At 34.9% G+C, this 19782-nt stretch overlaps 1 protein-coding gene and 1 non-coding gene across 19 annotated transcripts in view; one reads left to right on the plus strand and one right to left on the minus strand.

The window, feature by feature from the left end:
- MLLT10 (MLLT10 histone lysine methyltransferase DOT1L cofactor) overlaps positions 1–19782 on the plus strand; it is a 191690-nt gene that overhangs the window by 18276 nt on the left and 153632 nt on the right. Inside the window, exon 1 of one of the 18 annotated variants that reach the window (XM_033100640.1) lies at positions 17792–17842. The exons of the other annotated variants lie outside the window; for them this stretch is intronic. Coding sequence (XP_032956531.1) covers positions 17837–17842 — 6 coding nt within the window. The 5' untranslated portion in view covers positions 17792–17836. Of the gene's footprint in view, positions 1–17791; positions 17843–19782 lie in introns of those variants that run through there. 18 annotated transcript variants of the gene reach the window in all.
- On the minus strand, positions 7831–7895 carry LOC117019250 (small nucleolar RNA SNORD42). Its single transcript, XR_004422450.1, has one exon. It is a non-coding gene; the product is annotated as a small nucleolar RNA SNORD42 (small nucleolar RNA).

Raw genomic sequence — 19782 nt, forward strand, 5'->3', positions numbered from 1 at the left:
CTTCTATTTTCACTTTCCCCACTCCATCTTCTGCATAGCTGTGAACAGACTAATAACCCCAAAAGATTTCTGCATACTATTCTCCAGAGATGATTCTCTTAAGTGCTATGCTGTCCTTTAGATTATAGTTTGAGCAAAGTAACTAGAAGGGTTAAGACATGTATATATGAATATCTTCATCTTGATGTTATTTAAGAATAGGAGGAAAATGAAAATAGCATCAATGTGGTAAGATTGAGTGTGTCATCAATTATAAGGACACTGTTCTTCATGTTTGGATCTTTTCTGAGGTTTATTAGTTTTTGCCATTGTATGTATATGTTTTAACCCCCTTGTTCTTATGTTATTCCCTTTTTCTTTAAAGTTAAGATGGAGATATTTAGATGAGCTGTATCTCTGTTCAGGAATGTTTCATTTTACTTAGACTTTCCAGAAGATTTTTGTTTTAGTCTTCTTTGGCAACACATGATTAATATTTATGGATGTTTGACTGCTTTTGATAACTGATTTTTTGGGAAGTGCTGAGTTTTCTCTCCCAAACACTATTCATCCTTTGGTCTTTGATGTGTGGATGATAGATGTCAAAGTATGTTTCTTTTGTCATTTGTACAAATAACCATATAAAGCTATAAAAGAAGTAATATTTTATTCTTATCCAAAGACTCCTAATTTCTTTGGACCAACCTGTGCATTTTAAATTACTCCTTTGTGTATAGGATTTTCTTATTTTTGTCAGGTATATGATTCAAAGAAAAAAGGAGTAATTGTCCATATACCCAGTATATGGACAATTAAAACAAAATAATAAATAAAGTGAATATCCACATAACTTACCAACCAAGCTTAATATGTAGATCATTGTTCATACTTTGTTGTGTCTGTCTTTGATGGCATTCCACTCTTTCCCTGAAGGAAACACTTTCGTGAATTCTATATTAATTGTTCCTGGTTCTTTTCAGTTTTATTTCCAAACATTGTGTAGTTGTGGCTGTTTTTAACTTCATGTAAATGGAATAATACTCTTGATTTCTTTTGATTCACAGTATATTTTTGAGATTGATCTGTTTAATACATGTAGCCGTAGTTGATTCATTTTCATTGTTGTATAATATTTCAGCATGTGAGGTACACCGCTATCCAGTCTGCTGTTCTTGAACATGTAGGTTTTTGTAAGTGTTTTGCAAATTTGAACAATCACTATTGTGAATATTCTTGTACATGTGCAAGAATTTCTCTAGATCACTACTCTTGAAACTGCTGGGTGTGCTCCAAAAAAGAATCATAGAGTCAATTTAGTGGGGAGCAACCATCATTAAAAGGAAATGGAACAGGAAAAAATTCAGTTTTTTCAGTATCCTGTGTATGTCTACAGGATTGCAATATAAGACATTTTTTTAGAGTGGTTCATGGTCAAAAGTTTGAGAGACACAATTCTAGGGTATATACTTAGAAGTGGAGTTGCTGGGTTGTCAGGAAGGCCAGTGTATTTTCAGAAGTGGTTATTTCACTTCACTTTCCCACCAGTGAATGGCTACTTTGTTCTACATCCTTACCTGGTGCCTAATATGTCAATCTTTTAACTTGAGTCATTTTGGTAGTTGTGTGGGTGTATGTCATTGTGGTTTTTACTTTGTAATTCTCTGATTACTAATGATGGTGAGCTCCTTTTTGTATATTTATAGGCCGTTTGGATTTTCTCATTTGTGACTTGGAGATGGCTTCTCTAAGTTAGTGGTTCATTTTTTTATTCGTTTAATGAAAAGTTCTTAATTTCAATGTCAAAATATTCAGGTTTTTTTTCTTTTGCGGTTAGTACTTTTTGTGACCTGTTAAAGAAAGCTTTTCCTAACTTGAGGTCATGAAATTATTGTCCTATATAATCTTCTAAAATAATTTTTTTCCTGCTTTTCACATTTAGCTCTATAACCAACCCATCTGGATTTGATTTTGTGATTGGCATGAAATAGGAAAAACATGTATTTATTTTATACATATTATATATTTATTTTATAAATATTATGTTAATTTGTAATATATGTTGCATATTATATTAAATAGAAACATCCATTTGTTTTAACACCATTCTTTCCTGCTGTACAGTGGCACTATGTCATAAATCAGCAGTTCATACATGTGTGGATTTGTTTCTGGATGTTCTGTTCTTGATTTGTCTTATCTTTGTGCCAATACCACAGTTTTCAAATTACTTTAGCTTATGAGTCTGGACATGAAATATCAGATAAAATTAGTCCTTTACTTTTCTCTTTCTCTCTTTTTTTAGTATCTTGCCTATTGCTCTTTGCATTTGATAACCATTTAGTATTATATTCTACAAAAAATCCTTTTAGTGTTTTGATTGGCTTTGCATTGATTCTGTAAATCAATTTGAGACTTTTTTGCAGTTTGTCTTTCCATCTATGCACATGATAATCTGCAAGTATTAGGTTTTCTTTTAAAAAAGAAACATAAAATTTACCGTTTTAACCTTTTTTTTTTTTTTTGTTTTCTGTACCTTTATTATTATATATTGAAACCTTTAACCTTTTTTGAGTATGCAATCCAGTGGCATTAAGTACATTCATAATGATGTATAACCATCACCATTATCTATATCCAGAACTTTAAAAAATTATTTAAAAAATATAGTTGACATGCAATATTATATTAGTTTCAGGTGTACAACATAGTGATTAGACATTTATATACCTTACGAAGTGATCACCCTAATAAGTCTAGTAACTGTCTACCACCATGCAGTTATTACAGTTGACTGTATTTTCCTATGCTGTACTTTCCATCTCCATGACTAATTTTATCACTGGCAGTTTGTACTTAATCCCCTTCACTTTTTGTCCATCTCCCCACCATTTACCCCTGTCTGGCAACCATCAGTTTGTTCTCCATATCTATGAGTTTGTTTTTGTTTTGCTTGTTTACTTTGTTTTTAGATTCTACATATAAGTGAAATCATATGGTATTTGTCTTTCTGTGTCTGACTTACTTCACTTAGCATAGTAGCCTCTAGGTCCATCCATGTTGTTGCAAATGACAATATTTCATTTTTATGGCTGAGTAAGATTCCATTGTATATACCTATGTACCACATCTTACTTATCCATTCGTTTGTTGATGGACATCTAGGTTGGCTCTATATCTTGGCTATTGTAAATAATGTTGCAGTGAATATAGGGATGCATGTGTCTTTTCGAATTAAGTGGTTTCAGTTTCTTTGGATAAGTAGTACTCAAGTGGAATTTCTGGGTAATATGGTAATTCTATTTTTAATTTTTTGAGAAATCTTCAAATTATTTTTCATAGTGTCTGCAGCAAGCAGTTTGCAAACCCACTAACAGTGCACAAGGGTTCCTTTTTCTCCACATCCTTGCCAACACTTAATCTTTGTTGTCTTTTTTGTGGTTTTGATGTGCATTTGTCTGATGATTAGTGACGATGAGCCTCTTTTTATGTATCTATTGGCCATCTGTATTTCCTCTTTGGAGAAATGTCTGTTCAGTTCCTCTACCCATTTTTTAATCAGATAGTTTTTTTTATTTAATTTTTTATTGGGGAATATTGGGGAGCAGTATGTTTTTCCAGGACCCGTCAGCTCCAAGTTTTCAGTCTAGTTGCGGGGGGCACAGCACACCATCCCATGCAGGAATTAAACCGGCAACCTTGTTGTTAAGAGCTCACGCTCTAACCATCTTGCCAACCCTCCGGCAACTCAGTGGCAGCTTGTCTGCAATCTAGTTGTGGAGGGCGCAGCTCACTGTCCCATGTGGGAATCGAACCGGCAACCCTGTTAAGAGCTTCTGCTCTAACCAACTGAGCCATCCGGCCGCCCCAAATCAGGTAGTTTTTTTGATGTTGAGTTGCATGAATTCTTTATATAGTTTAGATATTAACCCCTTATTGGATATATTACACAGAACTTTTTCATTATCCCAAACTCTGTACCTGTTAAATAGTAACTCCCCATTCCACCCTCTCCCCAGCTGACTGATTCTTTTTTATTTAAATAGAATTTATTAGGTTAACATTGGTTATTTACATAAGTTTCATGTGTACAGTTCTGTAATACATCATCTGTATATTGCATTGTGTGCTCACCGCCCAAAGTCTAGTCTCCTTCCATCTTTACCCTCTTCATTCTCCCCCCATACTTCCTACGTTCTATCTTTATGAATTAGTCTCCTGTAGATACCTGATGTAAGTGGGGTCATATAATGTCTTTTGTATTTAGCTTATTTCATTTAGTTTAATGTTTTGAATGTTCATTCATATTGTAGGTGTGTTCAAATTAACTGCCTTTTTATGGCTGATACATACCACATTTTGTTTATCCATTCATCTGTTGATAGACACTTGGGTTGTTTCTCCCTTTTGACTATTGTGAATAATGCTGCGATGAACATTAGTGTACATATGAGTCCCTTTTCAGTTTTTTGGGTATATATTTAGAGTGGAATTGCTGGATCATATGGTTATTCTGTGTTCAACTTTGAAGAATGGCCAAAATGTTTTTCACAGAGGTGGCACTATTTTCCATTCCTACCAGCAGTGCATGAGGATTTCAATTTCTCCACATGTTCTCCAGCTCTTCTTTTTTTTGATTATAGCCATGGCAGTGGTGTGAAGTGATCTTTCCTTGTTGTTTTGATTTGTATTTCCGTAATGATTAGTGATGCTGAGCATCTTGTCATGTGCTTTTTGGCCATTTGTAAATCATCTTTGGATAAATGCCTTTTCAGTCATTTACCTATTTTGTAATTGGGTTGTCTTTTTGTTGTTGAATTGTTAAGAGTTCTTTACCTAGTTCTGGGTTTGAACTCTTAGTAAATATATGATTTGTAAATATTGTATTCTGTGGGTTGTTTTTTCACTCTCAGATGCAGAAAGTTGTAATTTTTATGAAGTTCGGTTTATCTACTTTTGGTTTTTGTTGGCTGTGCTTTTGGTGTCATATTAAAAAAATCATTGCCAACTCCAGGGTCACAAAGACTTCCCCCGTTTTTTAAAGTGTTTTTTAAGTTTTAGCCCTTAGGTTTACGTCCTTGAGTTATGTTTAGGTCCTTATGTTTAGCTCCATTTTGAGTTAATTTTTGTATATGGTGTAAGTAAGGTAAAGGTCCAACTTCATTGTTTTGCTTGTGGATATCCAGCTTTCCCAGAACCACTTGTTGATAAAAGGGTCCTTTCTGTAATGGTTTTTTTTTTTTTTTGTAGCTTTTTTTCCCATCATATATATTTTTTTTTAAGATTTTTTTTTAAATTGGGGCAGGGGTACAGGACTTTATTGGGGGAACAGTGTACTTCCAGGGCTTTTTTCCAAGTCAAGTTGTTGTCCTTTCAGTCTTAGTTATGGAGGGCGCAGCTCAGCTCCAGGTCCAGTTGCCATTGCTAGTTGCAGGGGGTGCAGCCCACTATCCCTTGTGGGAGTCGAACTGACAACCTTGTGGTTGAGAGCCCGGGCTCCAACCAACTGAGCCAACCAGGAGCTCAGCAGCAGCTCAGCTCAAGGTGCCGTGTTCAATCTTAGTTGCAGAGGGCAGAGCCCACCATCCCTTGCTGGACTCGAGGAATTGAACTGGCAACTTGTGGTTGAGAGCCCACTGGCCCATGTGGGAATCGAACCGGCAGCCTTCGGAATTAGGAGCATGGCGCTCTAACCGCCTGAGCCCCTGGGCCGGCCCTCTATTGAATGGTTTGACTCTCCTTGTCAAAAATCCTTTGACCATATATGCAGGGATTTATTTCTGCTCTCTCCATTCTTTTGCATCACTCTCCATGATTGTCTTTTTGCCAGTTACCACACAATTTTGATTACTGTAGCTATTTAGTAGGTTTTGAAATCAGGAAGTGTGAGTCCTCCAACTTTGTTCTTCATTTTCAAGATTGTTTTGGTTATTCAGGGTCCCTTGAGATACCACATGAATTTTAGGAGATTAGTGGACATTTGGTCCTGTCCAAAATGTCCATGGAGATATTTGGTCCTGTCCAAAGTATCCATGAGCATATTTGGTCCATGGCAAAGGTCCCTGATATTTTGGTCCGGTCAAAAACATTCACACTTAGAAAACGTCCCTGGGTTCAAATAGCTGATAACGTTTATTTATACTTTTGGTTTACAGATTAATTCATAAAAAACACTTTATTGTCTGTCATGTTTTATTGGTCCAATAATTGTGTTGTGGTTGTATTGCCAATAATAACCCTTCATTCCTCAGTAACCTAGCTGGTAATGGCACATAGGGTTAGGTAGATGGGTAGGCATGGGCCAAATGTCTCCATGGATGTCTTGGTTTAGGCCTAAATATGAAGGACTTTTTTGGTGAAGACCAAATTATCTCCGTGGACGTTTTGGGCAGGACCAAATGTCCTGCAAGGATTTTAGGAATGCATTTTTCTATTTCTGCATAAAATGTTACGATGTTTGGTAGGGATTGTATTGAATCTGTAGATCACTTTGTATAGTAGTGACATCTTAACAGCATGTTTTCCAATCCATGAACACAGATGTCTTTACGTTTATTTGTGTTGTTTATAATTCTTTTCAGCAGCATTTTGTAGTTTTCAGTGTACAAGTTCTTTGCTTCCTTGGATAAGCTTATTCCTAAGTTTTTCTTATTTGATGCTATTGTAAATGCAGTTATTTTCTTAATTTTCTTTTTGGATTATTCATTTACAATTATTTTTTAATTAAATCTTTTGAGTCAAAGGTAGAGTCACATGTAGGTGTAAGAAATGACACAAAGAGATCTTGCATACCATTTACCTAATTTCCCCAATGCTAACATCTTGAAAAACTATCGGACAGTATCACTATCAGGATATTGAAATTGATGCAGAATAATTCCATCATCACAAGGATCCCTCATGGTGTTCAGGATGCTCATTCGCTCATAACCACTAATATCTTCTTCAGTTCTGTAATTGTGTTATTTCAAGGTCATTAGATAGAGTCATAGAACATACAACTTTTTGGGATTGATTTTTTTCACTCAACATAATTCTCTGGAGATTCATCTAGGTTGTTGAATGTATCAGTGGTTTGTTCCTTTTTACTGCTTAGTATTCTGTGTTATGGGTATACCACAGTTTAACCATTCATCTGCTGAAAGTTATCTCAGATACTTCCACTTGGGGGTTATAAAGCTGTTATAAGCGTTTATGTACAGATTTTTGTGTGAACATAGGTCTTCATTTTTCTGAAACGAATGTCTAGTTGTATAATTGCTGAGTTGTATGGGTGGCTGCATGTTTAATTTTTTTTTAAAGAAATTGCCAAAGTGTTTTCCAGAGTGACTGTACCATTTTACATTTCCACCAGAAATCTGTGAGCAATCCAGTTTTTAAGCATTCTTGCCAACATATGTGGCATTGTAACTGTTTTTTTTAGTTAGTAATTTTGATAGCTGTGCACTGATACCGCGTGTGGTTTTAATTTACATTTACCTAATGGCCAATTATGTGCTTATTTACTCTCTATATATCCTCTTGGTCAACTGTCTATTCATGACTTTTGTCTATTTTCTAATTTCTTTGCTTGCCCATCCATCCATCCATCCATCCATCCATCCATCCATCCATCCATCCAACCATCCAACCATCCATCTCTCCATCTATCTCTATCTAACATAATATGAGATTTAGTGAGCTGGACTCAGTTTATTTTAGTTGATTCCAGTTTTGTTGGTAACATTCAAAGCATCACAGTCAGGAGCCAGTGGAACATGCCCTCTTCTCTCCATCAGGCCCGGGGTGGAGAAGGAAGCCTCTGTCCTTGCTGCCCTCACTGCCCCCTCCCATTTCTCCTCCCTTGGCCTTCTGGTGCTTCAGTGGTTCCTTTATTTATGTCACTTTTTTCCTAAACGTGATTTTTCCATTATTTGCTCAGTTTGTTTTTTTTTTTTTAAATGTAAAGCTCGACAGTTCTTATAGACTAGATACGAGTGCTTTGTCCAATATGTGATTTACTATTGTTTTCTGCCACGTTGGAGCTTGTGTTTTTATCCCCGTAATGGGCTTTTTTATGTAGTTTCTAACTTTGTTGAAGTCCAATTTACTGATTGTTATCCTTTTATGGATCATGCCTTTGTTTTAAAATCTAATAACTCTATCTAACCCTAAATTCCCCCAAATTTTCTGTTTTCCTTTAAAAGTTTTATGCTTTACATTTAAATTTGTGATTCATTTTGAGGTAATTTTTATATAAGGTGTGAGACTCAGGTTGAAGGTTTTTTATTTTTATTTTAAAATATTTTTTTTTGCCTGTGGATGTCTAGATGCTCCAATGCCATTTGTTGAAAAATTGCTTTTACACTTTTGTACAGCTGGGCGTCTTTGTTTGAGTATATATCTGGGTTTTCTGTTCTGTTCCATTTATCTATGTATCTATCTTCTGGCAGTATGACACTGTCTTAATTACTATAGCTATATACCGCGTTTCCCCCAAAATAACACCTAGCCAGACCGTGAGCTCTAATGCGTCTTTTGGAGCAAAAATTAATATAAGACCTGGTCTTATTTAAGACCAGGTATAATATAATGTAATGTAATGTAATATAATATAATACTGGGTCTTATATAAGATCAGGTATAATATAATATACTATATAATATAATACTGGGTCTTATATAATACGATATGATATGCTATAATATAATACCAGGTCTTACGTTAATTTTTGCTCCAAAAGATGCATTAGAGCTGATGGTCAGGCTAGGTCTTGTTTTCGGGGAAACACCATAATAACTCTTGAAATTAAGTAGATGATTCATTCTACTTTATTCTTTTTCAAAATCATTTTGGTTATCTAGTTCCTTTGTGTTATTGGTTTTAAAAAATATCTAGTTCCTTTGTGTTATTGGTTTTAAAAAATACCTATATTTTAGAATAACCTGTCTGTATCTATCCAGAACTCTTTCTAGAATTTTGATAGGTATTCCAAACTGTCAGTTTGTGGAGAATTGACTTCTTTACTATGTTGAGCCTTCTAATCCATGAACATGCTATGTGCTTCCATTTATTTAGGTCTTTTTAAATTTCTTTTGTCATTTTTGTGTAGTTTCCAGCATACAAGTTCTGTACATTTTGTGGACTTAGACCTAAGTATTTAATTTTTGGGGAAGCAATTATAAATAGTACTTTATGTGTATTTTTCCTTTTCTAATAATTTTTTTATTTTTCAATTACAGTTGACATACAGTGAGTATTGTATGTTTAATTTTGATGCCCACGTATTTATTGGTAGTACAGGTAACCCCTGTATAACATGGCACTTCTATAACATGAGTTGGGGAAAACCCTCGTACAACACGGCATCCTAGAACACAATTTCACTCTAACACGGTTTGAGAATTAGAGAAATCCCTGAACAATACGGAGCGTAATAAGAGCTTTTAAGAGCAAAAATATCTTATTCAAAATTAGGGAAATCCCCGAACAACATGGAACGTGATAAAAGCTTTTAAGAGCAAAAGATACCTCATTTGAAATTTTTCATTCGGGGCATGGATGTCGTATCAGATTTGACTGCAGAATTTCCTGAATGAAGATCTTTCCACTGAAAGAAGCACAAAGTTTAAGAGAGAACTTCACAAGTGCTTAGCACCATATAACAATCTCTCAGCTAAAAGCAAACAATCTAAAATAACAGACTTTTTGCAAAAAATACAGACTAGAAGTCAAGATAATGCTGAACAAAGTTCAGAGGATGAAGATATCGTGTCAAAAAGAAAACGCTCTCAGTTAATGGTGCTTAGTAGTGATGACGAAGAAAACATTTAAAACATGTTCATATGTTATACTTTTGGTGAAAAATGGCTTTAACAGAGATATTTCTCTTAATTATGAAAATATAATAGTATGCTTTTTAATTTTTGGAACATAACCCCCTTTTTTATACTAGTTCTTTGTTTCGTATAACACGGATTCACATAACACTGCATTTTAAAGGTACCTAACAAACGTGTTATACGGGGTTACCTGTAATGCAAATAACAGTTGATTCTTATATTTATCTTGCATCTTGCAACCTTGCTGAATTCACTTATTAGTTCTAGGGTTTTTTTTTATAGATTCCTTGTGATTTTCAATGCAAATAATTGTGGCATCTGCAAATAGGGTTGTTTTTATTTCTTCTCATTTGTCTGCCTTTTATGCTTGCCTAATTGTTCTGGCTAGAAAGTTTAGCACCATCTTGATTAAGATTGGTGAGAGTGAACATACTTGTCTTGTTTTTTGACCTTAGGGGGAAAATACTCACTCAGTGATGAAAAACATTTAAGTAGGATGTTAGCTGTAGGTTTTTTGTCTATGTTCTGTATGAACTTGAGGAAGTTTACCTGTATTTTTTTTTTTTAGATATTAATTGAAGTTTATTGGGGTGACAATTGTTGGTAAAGTTACATAGATTTCAGGTGTACAATTCTGTAATACATCATCTGTATTTCACATTATGTGTTCACTACCCAGAGTCAGTTCTCCTTCCATCACCATATATTTGAGTTTACCTATATTCTATTGTTATTTTTCTTAGCTTTTTTCTAATTATCAGGATTGGGTGCTGAATTTTGTCAAGTACATTTTGTACATCAATTTATATATGTCTTTTTTTTTTTACCCTGTCAAACTGGTAGATTACATTAATTGATTTTGAATATTTGCCCTGCCTTTGGAGTAAGCACCACCTGATCATGGCAAACAATTCTTTTTATATGTTAAGGGATTCTATTTATATTTTGTTAATGATTTTTTTTTTAAACTACTGTTTTTTTAAAGACTTTATTGGGGAAGGGGAATGGGACTTTATTGGGGAACAGTGCGCACTTCCAGGACCCTTCCCAAGTCAGGTTGTTGCTCCCTCAATCCTAGTTGTGGAAGGGCGCAGCCTAGTTCCAGGTCTGCTGCCAGCTGCAGGGGGCGCAGCCCACCATCCCCTGTGGGACTTGAACCTGCAACCTTCTGGATGAGAGCCCACTGGCCCATGTGGGAATCAAACTGGCAGCCCTTGGTGCCAGGAGCACGGTGCTCCAACCGCCTGAGGCACCGGGCCGTCCCCTGTTAATGATTTTTGTATCTGTTCATGAGATGTGTTGGTTGGTAGTTTTTTTCTTCTCGGTTTGTCTGGTTTTGGTATTGGAGTAATATTAGCTTCGTAAAATGAGGGGAAATGCTCCCTTCTTTTCTATTTTCTGGATAATTGCATAAAACCTGTGTCAGCTCTTCTTTAAACGATTGGTACAGTTCTCCAGTGAAACTGTCTGGGCTTTCGTATTTCTTTTTTGGTAATTTTAAAAGTGCAAATTAAAATTTTAAAATAGTTTTAGAGCTATTCAAATGATCAGTTTCATAATTGATGAGTTAGAGTATTTTTGATTTTTGAGGAAGGGATCCATTTTGTTTAAGCTGTCAGATTTATGTATGTGAAGTTGTTGGTATCATTACCTTACTATTTTGATGTCTGCAGGATCGGTAGTGATATCCTGTTTCATTTCTGACACTGCTAATTTTTCTTTTCCTTTTTTTCTTTGTCAGTGTTGCTAGAGGCTTATCAATTTTACTGATCTTTTCAAAGAACCAGCTCCTTGTTTTGTTGATTTTTCTTACTTTACACTTCATTGATTTTGGCTCTTGTATTTATTTTTTCCTTCTGCTTGCTTTTGCCATTGTTTTATTGTTTTTTTGATTCTTGGGGTGGAAGTTTAGATTATTGATTTGAAACTTTTCTATACATTTTTATAAATTTCCCTCTTATCACTGTTTCAGCTGTGTCCTACAAATTTTAGTATGTTGTATTTTCATTTTCATTCAGTTCAGTATATTTTTTTCATTTTCCTTGAGGCTTCCTCTTTCATTATTGTGCCACTTCATTCAGGCCTCTGGTTTCTGGAGAGAAATATGCTCTCATTCAAATTATTTTTCTTTTATAAAGTATTGTTTTTCTTTGGATGCATTCAAGATATTGTCCTTGTCTTTGGATTTCAGAAGTTTAATTAGGGTGTGTCTACAAGTGGATGTCTCTGGAAATATTTTGTTTGAAATTTTGTTCAGATTCTCGAATCTGTAGTTTTATGTCTTGCGAAATTTGGGAATTTTTCAGCCATTATTTATTTGAGTACTTTTTCAGTCCTGCTTTATTTCTACTTTCATGGCTGCTTTTTTGTTTTAGTCCTGTAAGGTTCTGTTCATTTTTTTTTCCAGTCTGTTTTATCTCTTGTTTAGGTAACTTTCATTGTTATGTTTTCTAGTTCATTGATTCTTTACCTCTCTTTCCTTTATTCTTCTGTTGAGGTCATTCATTGAGTTATTTATTTTGCTTATTGTATTTTTCAGTTCTAAAATTTCCATTTGGTTCTTCTTTGTCTTTAATTTTTTGCTAAGGCTTTCTGTTTTTCATTTCTGTGTTCATAATTGCTCGTTGAATCACTTTTATTGTGGCTGCTTTAAAATCTTATCACATAAGTCTAACATCTCTGTCAGATGTTAAAATTACAAATATCAAACTGCCAACGTCGTTTTTCACAGAAATAGAACATATAATCCTAAAATTTATATGGGACCATAAAAGACCCCGAATAGCAAAGGCAATCTTGAGAAATAAGAACAAAGTGGGAGGTATAACAATACCTGACTTCAAATTATACTACAAGGCTACAGTAATCAAAACAGCATGGTACTGGCATAAAAACAGACACATAGATCATTGGAACAGAATAGAGAGTCCAGAAATAAATCCACGCCTATATGGCCATTTAATCTACGACAATGGAAGCAAGAATGTACTATGGAGTAATGACAGTCTATTCAATAAATGGTGCTGGGAAACCTGGACAGACACATGCAAAAAAATGAAGTTGGACCACCTCCTTACACCATATACAAAAATAAATTCAAAATGGCTTAAAGACTTAAATGTAAGGTCTGAAACCATAAAATACCTAGAAGAAAATATAGGAAGAAACTTCTCAGACATTACCCGGAGTAAGATTTTTACTGATATACACCCTCGCTCGAGGGAACTAAGAGAAAAAATAAACATGTGGGATTATATCAAACTAAAAAGTTTTTTCACAGCAAAGGAAACCATCAATAAAACAAGAAGGGATCCTACTGAATGGGAAAAGATATTTGCAATGATATATCTGATAAGGGATTAATATCACAAATCTATGGAAAACTTACTCAACCCAACTCCAAAAAAACAAACGATCCAATTAAAAAATGGGCAGAGGACTTGAAGAGACATTTTTCTGAAAAGGACATACAGATGGCAAACAGACATATGAAGAAATGCTCAACCTCACTAACCATCAGAGAAATGCAAATAAAAACCACAATGAGATACCACCTCACCCCAGTCAAAATGGCTATCATCAATAAATCAACAAACAACAAGTGCTGGCGCGGATGTGGAGAAAAGGGAACGCTTGTGCACTGTTGGTGGGATTGCAGACTGGTGCAGCCGCTATGGAAAACAGTATGGAGGTATCTCAAAATTCTGAAAATGGAACTACCTTATGATCCAGTAATTCCACTCCTAGGTATCTATCCGGAGAAATCCAGAACTTCAATTCAAAAATCTTTATGCACTCCTATGTTTATTGCAGCACTATACACAATAGCTAAGACATGGAAACAACCAAAATGCCCATCGGTAGATGACTGGATTAAGAAACTGTGGTACATTTATACAATGGAGTATTATGCAGCCATAAAGAAGAAAGAAATCTTACCATTTGCAACAACATGGATGGATCTAGAGAACATTATGTTAAGTGAAATAAGTCAGACAGAGAAAGATAAGTACCATATGATCTCACTTATTTGCGGATTCTAAAGAAAAGAATAAGTGAATGAACTAATCAGAAACAGTTTGGGAGACAATGAGGAAAAATCTGAGGGTTGCTAGATGGGCGGGAGGGGTGGGGGGTGGGGGGGAGGGTGAGGGGATTGGAGGGCAGTCGGTGACCACAGGATGGCCACGGGGTTTGAAAATTAATCTGGGGAACGTAATTTGGTGGTTACCAGAGCGTAAGGGGGTTGGGGGGGGGGATGAGGGTGAGGGGGATCAAATGTATGGTGATGGAAGGGGAGCTGACTCTGGGTGGTGAACACACAGTGTGACTTATGGATGATGTGATACAGAATTGCACACCTGAAATCTATGTAATTATACTAACAATTGTCACCCCAATAAATTAAAAATAAATTAAAAAAAAAACAAAAACAAAACAAATATCTCAGTGTTGTCATCTGATTGTCTTTTTTCGTTCAGTTGGAGATCTTTCTGGTTCTTAGTAAGACAAATGATTTTTGACTGAACCTGAACATTTTTCGGACTTGGCATCTAATATAAACCTGTTTCAGTTGGCTTTCTTTGACACTTGTCTAACAAGGGAAGCGTGTGGGTGCCGTCTCCTTATGCCAGGTAGGGGTTGAAGTTCAAGTTTCCTACTGCCTCTGTTGACATTTGAGGGAACCCTTTTGTTATTGCCGAGCAGAGTTGGGAGTTACGGCTGCCTACTTGATCTCATTTACTGCTGTGTGTTGGTGAAAGTCCTGACTCTGCTAGACCTTCTCTGAGATCACCCAGCGGGGGACAGGTTGGGTTCTCTCTTTACAGTCAGATGGAGGTGGAAGTCCATGCTTGCCTCTGTTGACACCAGGTTGTCTCTGTTGACACCATGGGGGGAGGTTCTCATTACCAGCCAGTGAGGATGAAAGTTCTGATTCCCTACTTGACCTCCTCCTACACTACCACAGTGGGAGTCTTGGGATGACTCATAGTTTCACGAGGGTGGATGTCTAAGTTCCCTACTTGACCATTGCAGGAGTAGGTAGGGTCAGTTCTTTTCTGTGATATTTTGCTGGAGTAGAGGAGCTACTGTCTACAAAGTTTTCTTTCTAGTTGACGTGCCCCCTTCCCAGTCCTTTGTCTAGACAAAGAAGCCTTTTTTGGCCTCTTTTTGGTCTGTTCTTGTTGATGCTTTCGGGTTGCTGACTACTTCCATTCCAAGAGTAGGGTATAATTAGGCAAAAAGAAAACTCAGGAATCTCACTGCTATGTTGTTCCTTGAGTTCTGTGGTCCCTAGCTAATTTGCCTTCTTACCACCTCTTAGAATGTTTTTTACTTATAATGTTCATAGGTTTTGTTTGTACTTAGGAGGAATAGGGAAAAGTACATCTGCTCCATCCTCTCAGAAATGAAGTCTAGCCTTTGATTTCATTGAGTTTTTACTCTGTTTTTCTATTTTCTGTTTCATTGATTTTTGGTCTGATCTTTATTTTTCTCTTCTAGTTTCTTAAGGTGCAAGGTGATGAAGTCATTGATTTGAATTGTTTCTTTTCTAATATAGGCATGTAGTGCTATACATTTCTCAATTATTGTTTTAACTTCCTTCTGCAAATCTTGGTAAGTTTTATTTTCATTTTTATTCATATAAAAATACTTTCTCTTTTCTCTTTTGATTTCTTCTTTGACCCATTGGTTACTTTAGAAGTATACTTAGATTCTAAATATTTGGGGATTTTACATTGATTTCTAAATTAATTGCATTGTGGTCAGAGAAAATTCTTTGTATGACTTAAAAGTTTAAAAATTTTTTTAAGACTTGTTTCATGGACTGAGTATGATCTGCCTTGCCGAGTATTCCGTATGTTCTTTAACAGAATGTATATTGTGCTGGTTTGTGTAGAGTGTCCTATAAATGTTACTTAACAACTTTGTTGTTATTCTGGTTGATAGTATGGTTCAGGGCTTCTGTATCCTTACTGATTTTCTGTCTACTGGTTCTATCAATTATTGAAAGAGGTTTGTTGAAATCTCTATATGTAATTGTGGGTTTTTAAATTTCTTCTTGTAGTTATTTTTACTTTATGTGTTAGGTGAATAAATGTTTAGAATTTTCATATCTAGAGTTAAACCCTTTATCGTTGTAAAATGATCCTTTTTTGATAATACTGTTGATTTTTCAAGTCTATATGATATTAATACAACCATTTCAATTTTCTTTTTACTTTGTAGTATGTAACATGACCTTTTTCTCTGGCTGCTTTTTAAAGATTTTTTTTCTTTATCTCTGGTTTTAGGCAGTTTGATCATGATGTTTTGGTTTGCATTTATTCATGTTTCTGTTGCTTGGTATATATTTAAAGAGTACTTTGTTTTATGTGTTTATAATTATCATCAAATGTGGCAAATTATTGACATTATTTCTTCAGATTTTTTTTAATGTGTTTATTTCCTCTGTGGCTCCAGTTACAAGTATTTTGGCCTCTTGAACTTATCTCAAAGCTAAGTTATGCTTTGTTCATTTTTAAAAATTTTTCTCTGTTTCATTTTGGTTAGTAACTATTACTCGGTTTCATGTGCTGTAAATCTCATATAGTATGTTTTTCATCTTAGACTTTGTAATTTTCATCTCTAAATGTTCAAATTTTTTTATTCTTTGATAATTAACATGTTTAGTTAACATGTTTAACATGTTTCTAATTAACATATTTAATGTTTCCTTTAGCTTCTTGAACACATGGAATGTATTCATAATAATTGTCTTAAATGATGGGTAATAATTCTGTTATCTATGTCATTTTAAGACTGGTTTGACTGGTTTCTGTTTCATTTTGGGGTGTATTTCTTGCATCTGTACATGTCTTGTAAGTTTTTATTGACTTTCAGTCACTGTGAATTTTATCTTGTTAGGTTCTCTCCTTTTCGTATGCCTACAAATATTTTTGGACTTTGTTTTGTGACATGGTTAAGTTACTAGAAAACAGTTTGTTACTTTTGGGTTTTGCTTTTATATTTTATTTGGATGGACCAGAGCTATGTTTAGGGTTAATTTTTCCCTACTTCTGAGGTGTTACTCTTTTTAGCACTCCGATATGATATGAATTATTAGGTTTTCCAGTCTGGCTTTTGGGAACAGGTATTATTTAGATCCTCGTGTGAGTTCTGGGTGCTGTTACTTCTAAATCTTTTGGTGATTCTGTCCTTGGCCTTGAATAGTTCTCTCACATGCACGTGCTGATTAGTTATTCAACATATTCTAGGATAAGCCTCTGTAGATCTCTTCATGTTTCTCTCTCTCCCCAGCTCTCTACTCAGTGCTGGTCTCCCTTGTGAGCTCTAGCCACCTTGGGTTCCTTGGATTCGCAGCTCCATTTCCTCAACTTGGGGAGACAGGCTTTGCCTGGGTTCCTTCTCCCTGTTCCACCACCTGGAAACTCTCAAGGCAGTAAGCTGGGCAAATGTATGGCTCATGTCATTTGTTTCTTGTCTTCCAGGGATCACTGTCTTTCATTACTTGTTGTCCAAAATCTTTAGTGCTGTTGTTTCATACGTTTTGTTAGGTTTTTATTATTTCATGAAGAAGGGTAAATCTGGTCCCTTTTACTCTGTCTTGACTGGAAGTGGTATCATTGTGGTTTTATTTTGCATTTTCATAATGACTAGTGACATTGAGCACATTTTGATTTGCTTATTGACCATGTATTTTCTCTTATGAAGAGTTTGTTCAAACCTTTACCCCATTTCCTTCTTTTTCTTGTGTTTTTTTTTTTCTTTCTAAATCTGTTTGTTCACCTATTTATTTATTTATTTATTTATTTTGTATTTGAGAAGGTCCTTCTATGTCCTGGATATACCTGTGCTTTGTGAGATAAATATTTTGTAAGTACTTTCTCCAAGTCTGTGGTTTCTTATTTATTTTCTTAATTGTGCCTTTTGATGAGCAGAAATATTTAAGTCTGATGAAGTCTAATTTATCAGTTTTTTCTTTTATAGTTATTGCTTACTGTGAGCTAAGACACTTTTGCCTAACCCTGAAGTCATGAAGGTAATTTCCTTTGTTTCCTCTAAAGCTTTTTGTTTTTGCTAATTTATATTTAGGCCTGTGATGTATCTCAAATTAAGTTTTGTAGGTTTTATTTTTTGCATATGGGTACCCAGTTGTTTCTGTACTATTTGTTGAAAAGTCTCCTTTCTTCACCGAATTGCTTCGTGAATCATAACATGTTTGCATAAGTGAGCTCTATTTAAGGAATCTTTTTTCTGTTTTTGATGTATTTGTCTATCCTTGTATTATTTATTATTTTGATTATTTGTAACTGTATAATAAGTCTTGAAGTCAGATTTGCAAGTCCTTCAACATTTTTCATCTTTTTCAAGATTGTTTTGCATAATTCTAAGTCTTTAGTATTTCCATATAAATTTTAATGTTTGTTTTTCCATTTCTCCAAAAAGGCTGATGGGATTATAATTGCAATTGCTTTCAATCTATAGATCAATTTGAGGAGAATTGACATGTTAACAATGTTGAGTCTTCCTATTCATTAGCATGGTATATCTCTCCATTTATTTAGGTCATCTTTATTTTTTTCTGAGCAGTATTTTGTGGTCTTGCATGTCTTTTGTTTTTAAAGTTATTTTTATTTTTCAATATTTTATGCTATTGTAAGTGGTATTATAAATAATTTAATTTTTAATTATTTGTCCTTTGTATATGGAACTAGCATTGACTTGTGTGTATTGACTTGTGTTTAAAAACCTTACTTAACACACATTAATTCTATGCGATTTTTGGTAGGTAATTAGACTTTTCTAGTAGAGATCATGTCATAAAACTTTACCTCTTTCCAATTAGTGTTCTTTTTATTTTCTTTTATTGCATGTACTTAAATCTTTTTCCCATTCACTGGGGAAGCCATTCAGTTTTATATCATTAATGATGATGTCAGCAGTAGGATTTTTTTTTTTAATTGATGACTGTTACCAGCTTGTTTAAAAATATTGGTTTTATTATTATTTGAGTAGGGCAGTCGGGGTTACTAGATCAGGAGAGGACTTCCATTGAAAAGATAGTTTGTTACTCTCACAGAGCCCCAGAGGAAGAGGTCCACCAAGACATAGGGAGCCACATGGGTAAGCACCAGGGTAAGTTGGGAGGCAAAGGGTGCCAAAAGGGAAAAAAGTAAAGGCAAGAGCTATTATTTTGGTTTCCGGGGGTAGGAATAGGCAAGGAATGGTTATCAGGTTTAGAATTGTCTAGTTTGAATTACTTCAGGGACTTTGGGGCACAAGGACTTTCCCTAGTTGTCTGATACCTAGCCCTGAGGTGATTAGGGCAGGAGAATATAATGGCTGGAGTATAAAACAAATAAAGATGGTTTGGGGTGTGGGCTCTGGGTTGGTTGGTTTGCATATGAAAGCTAGCTGGGTAGTTGTTTGCTATCTCCAGGAATTAGCCAGTGTTGGGAGCGGCAGTCCCTCTAGAGTCTGCAAGGCCCCAAAGTACCAAAAATCAGAATGAAAAGATATGATTAATATACAGGTTGAGTAAGATCTCCTAGTTTTCTGGCAATTTATAGCATGAATGGATATTTTTTGTCATATTTTTTCTGTATCTGTTGAGATGATTATATGGTATACTTAAAAAAATTAATATGGTGAATTTCATTGTTTTATTTTCACATGTTGTATCAACCTAGTATTTCTGGGATAAACTTCACTTGGTCATAGTGTATTATCCTTTTTATATATTGCTGGATAGTTTATTAAATATTTTGCATCTTATGTACATGAGGGATGTTGGTCTGTAGAATTTTGATTTTTTTTTTTAGCTTCTTTTCAGTATTATTGGTACATTCGTTAGTATGATTCATGCTGAACTTGAAAATTATTTGGGAAGGGTTCTCTATTTTCTGAAAGTGTTTGTGTGAGATGCTGTTTCTTCCTTGGTGATCTGAAGGAATTTACCAGTGAAAATCTGAGCCTAGG

The sequence above is a fragment of the Rhinolophus ferrumequinum genome (genome assembly GCF_004115265.2).
Source record: "Rhinolophus ferrumequinum isolate MPI-CBG mRhiFer1 chromosome 5 unlocalized genomic scaffold, mRhiFer1_v1.p scaffold_110_arrow_ctg1, whole genome shotgun sequence".
In the NCBI taxonomy this organism is placed as follows: Eukaryota; Metazoa; Chordata; class Mammalia; order Chiroptera; family Rhinolophidae; genus Rhinolophus; species Rhinolophus ferrumequinum.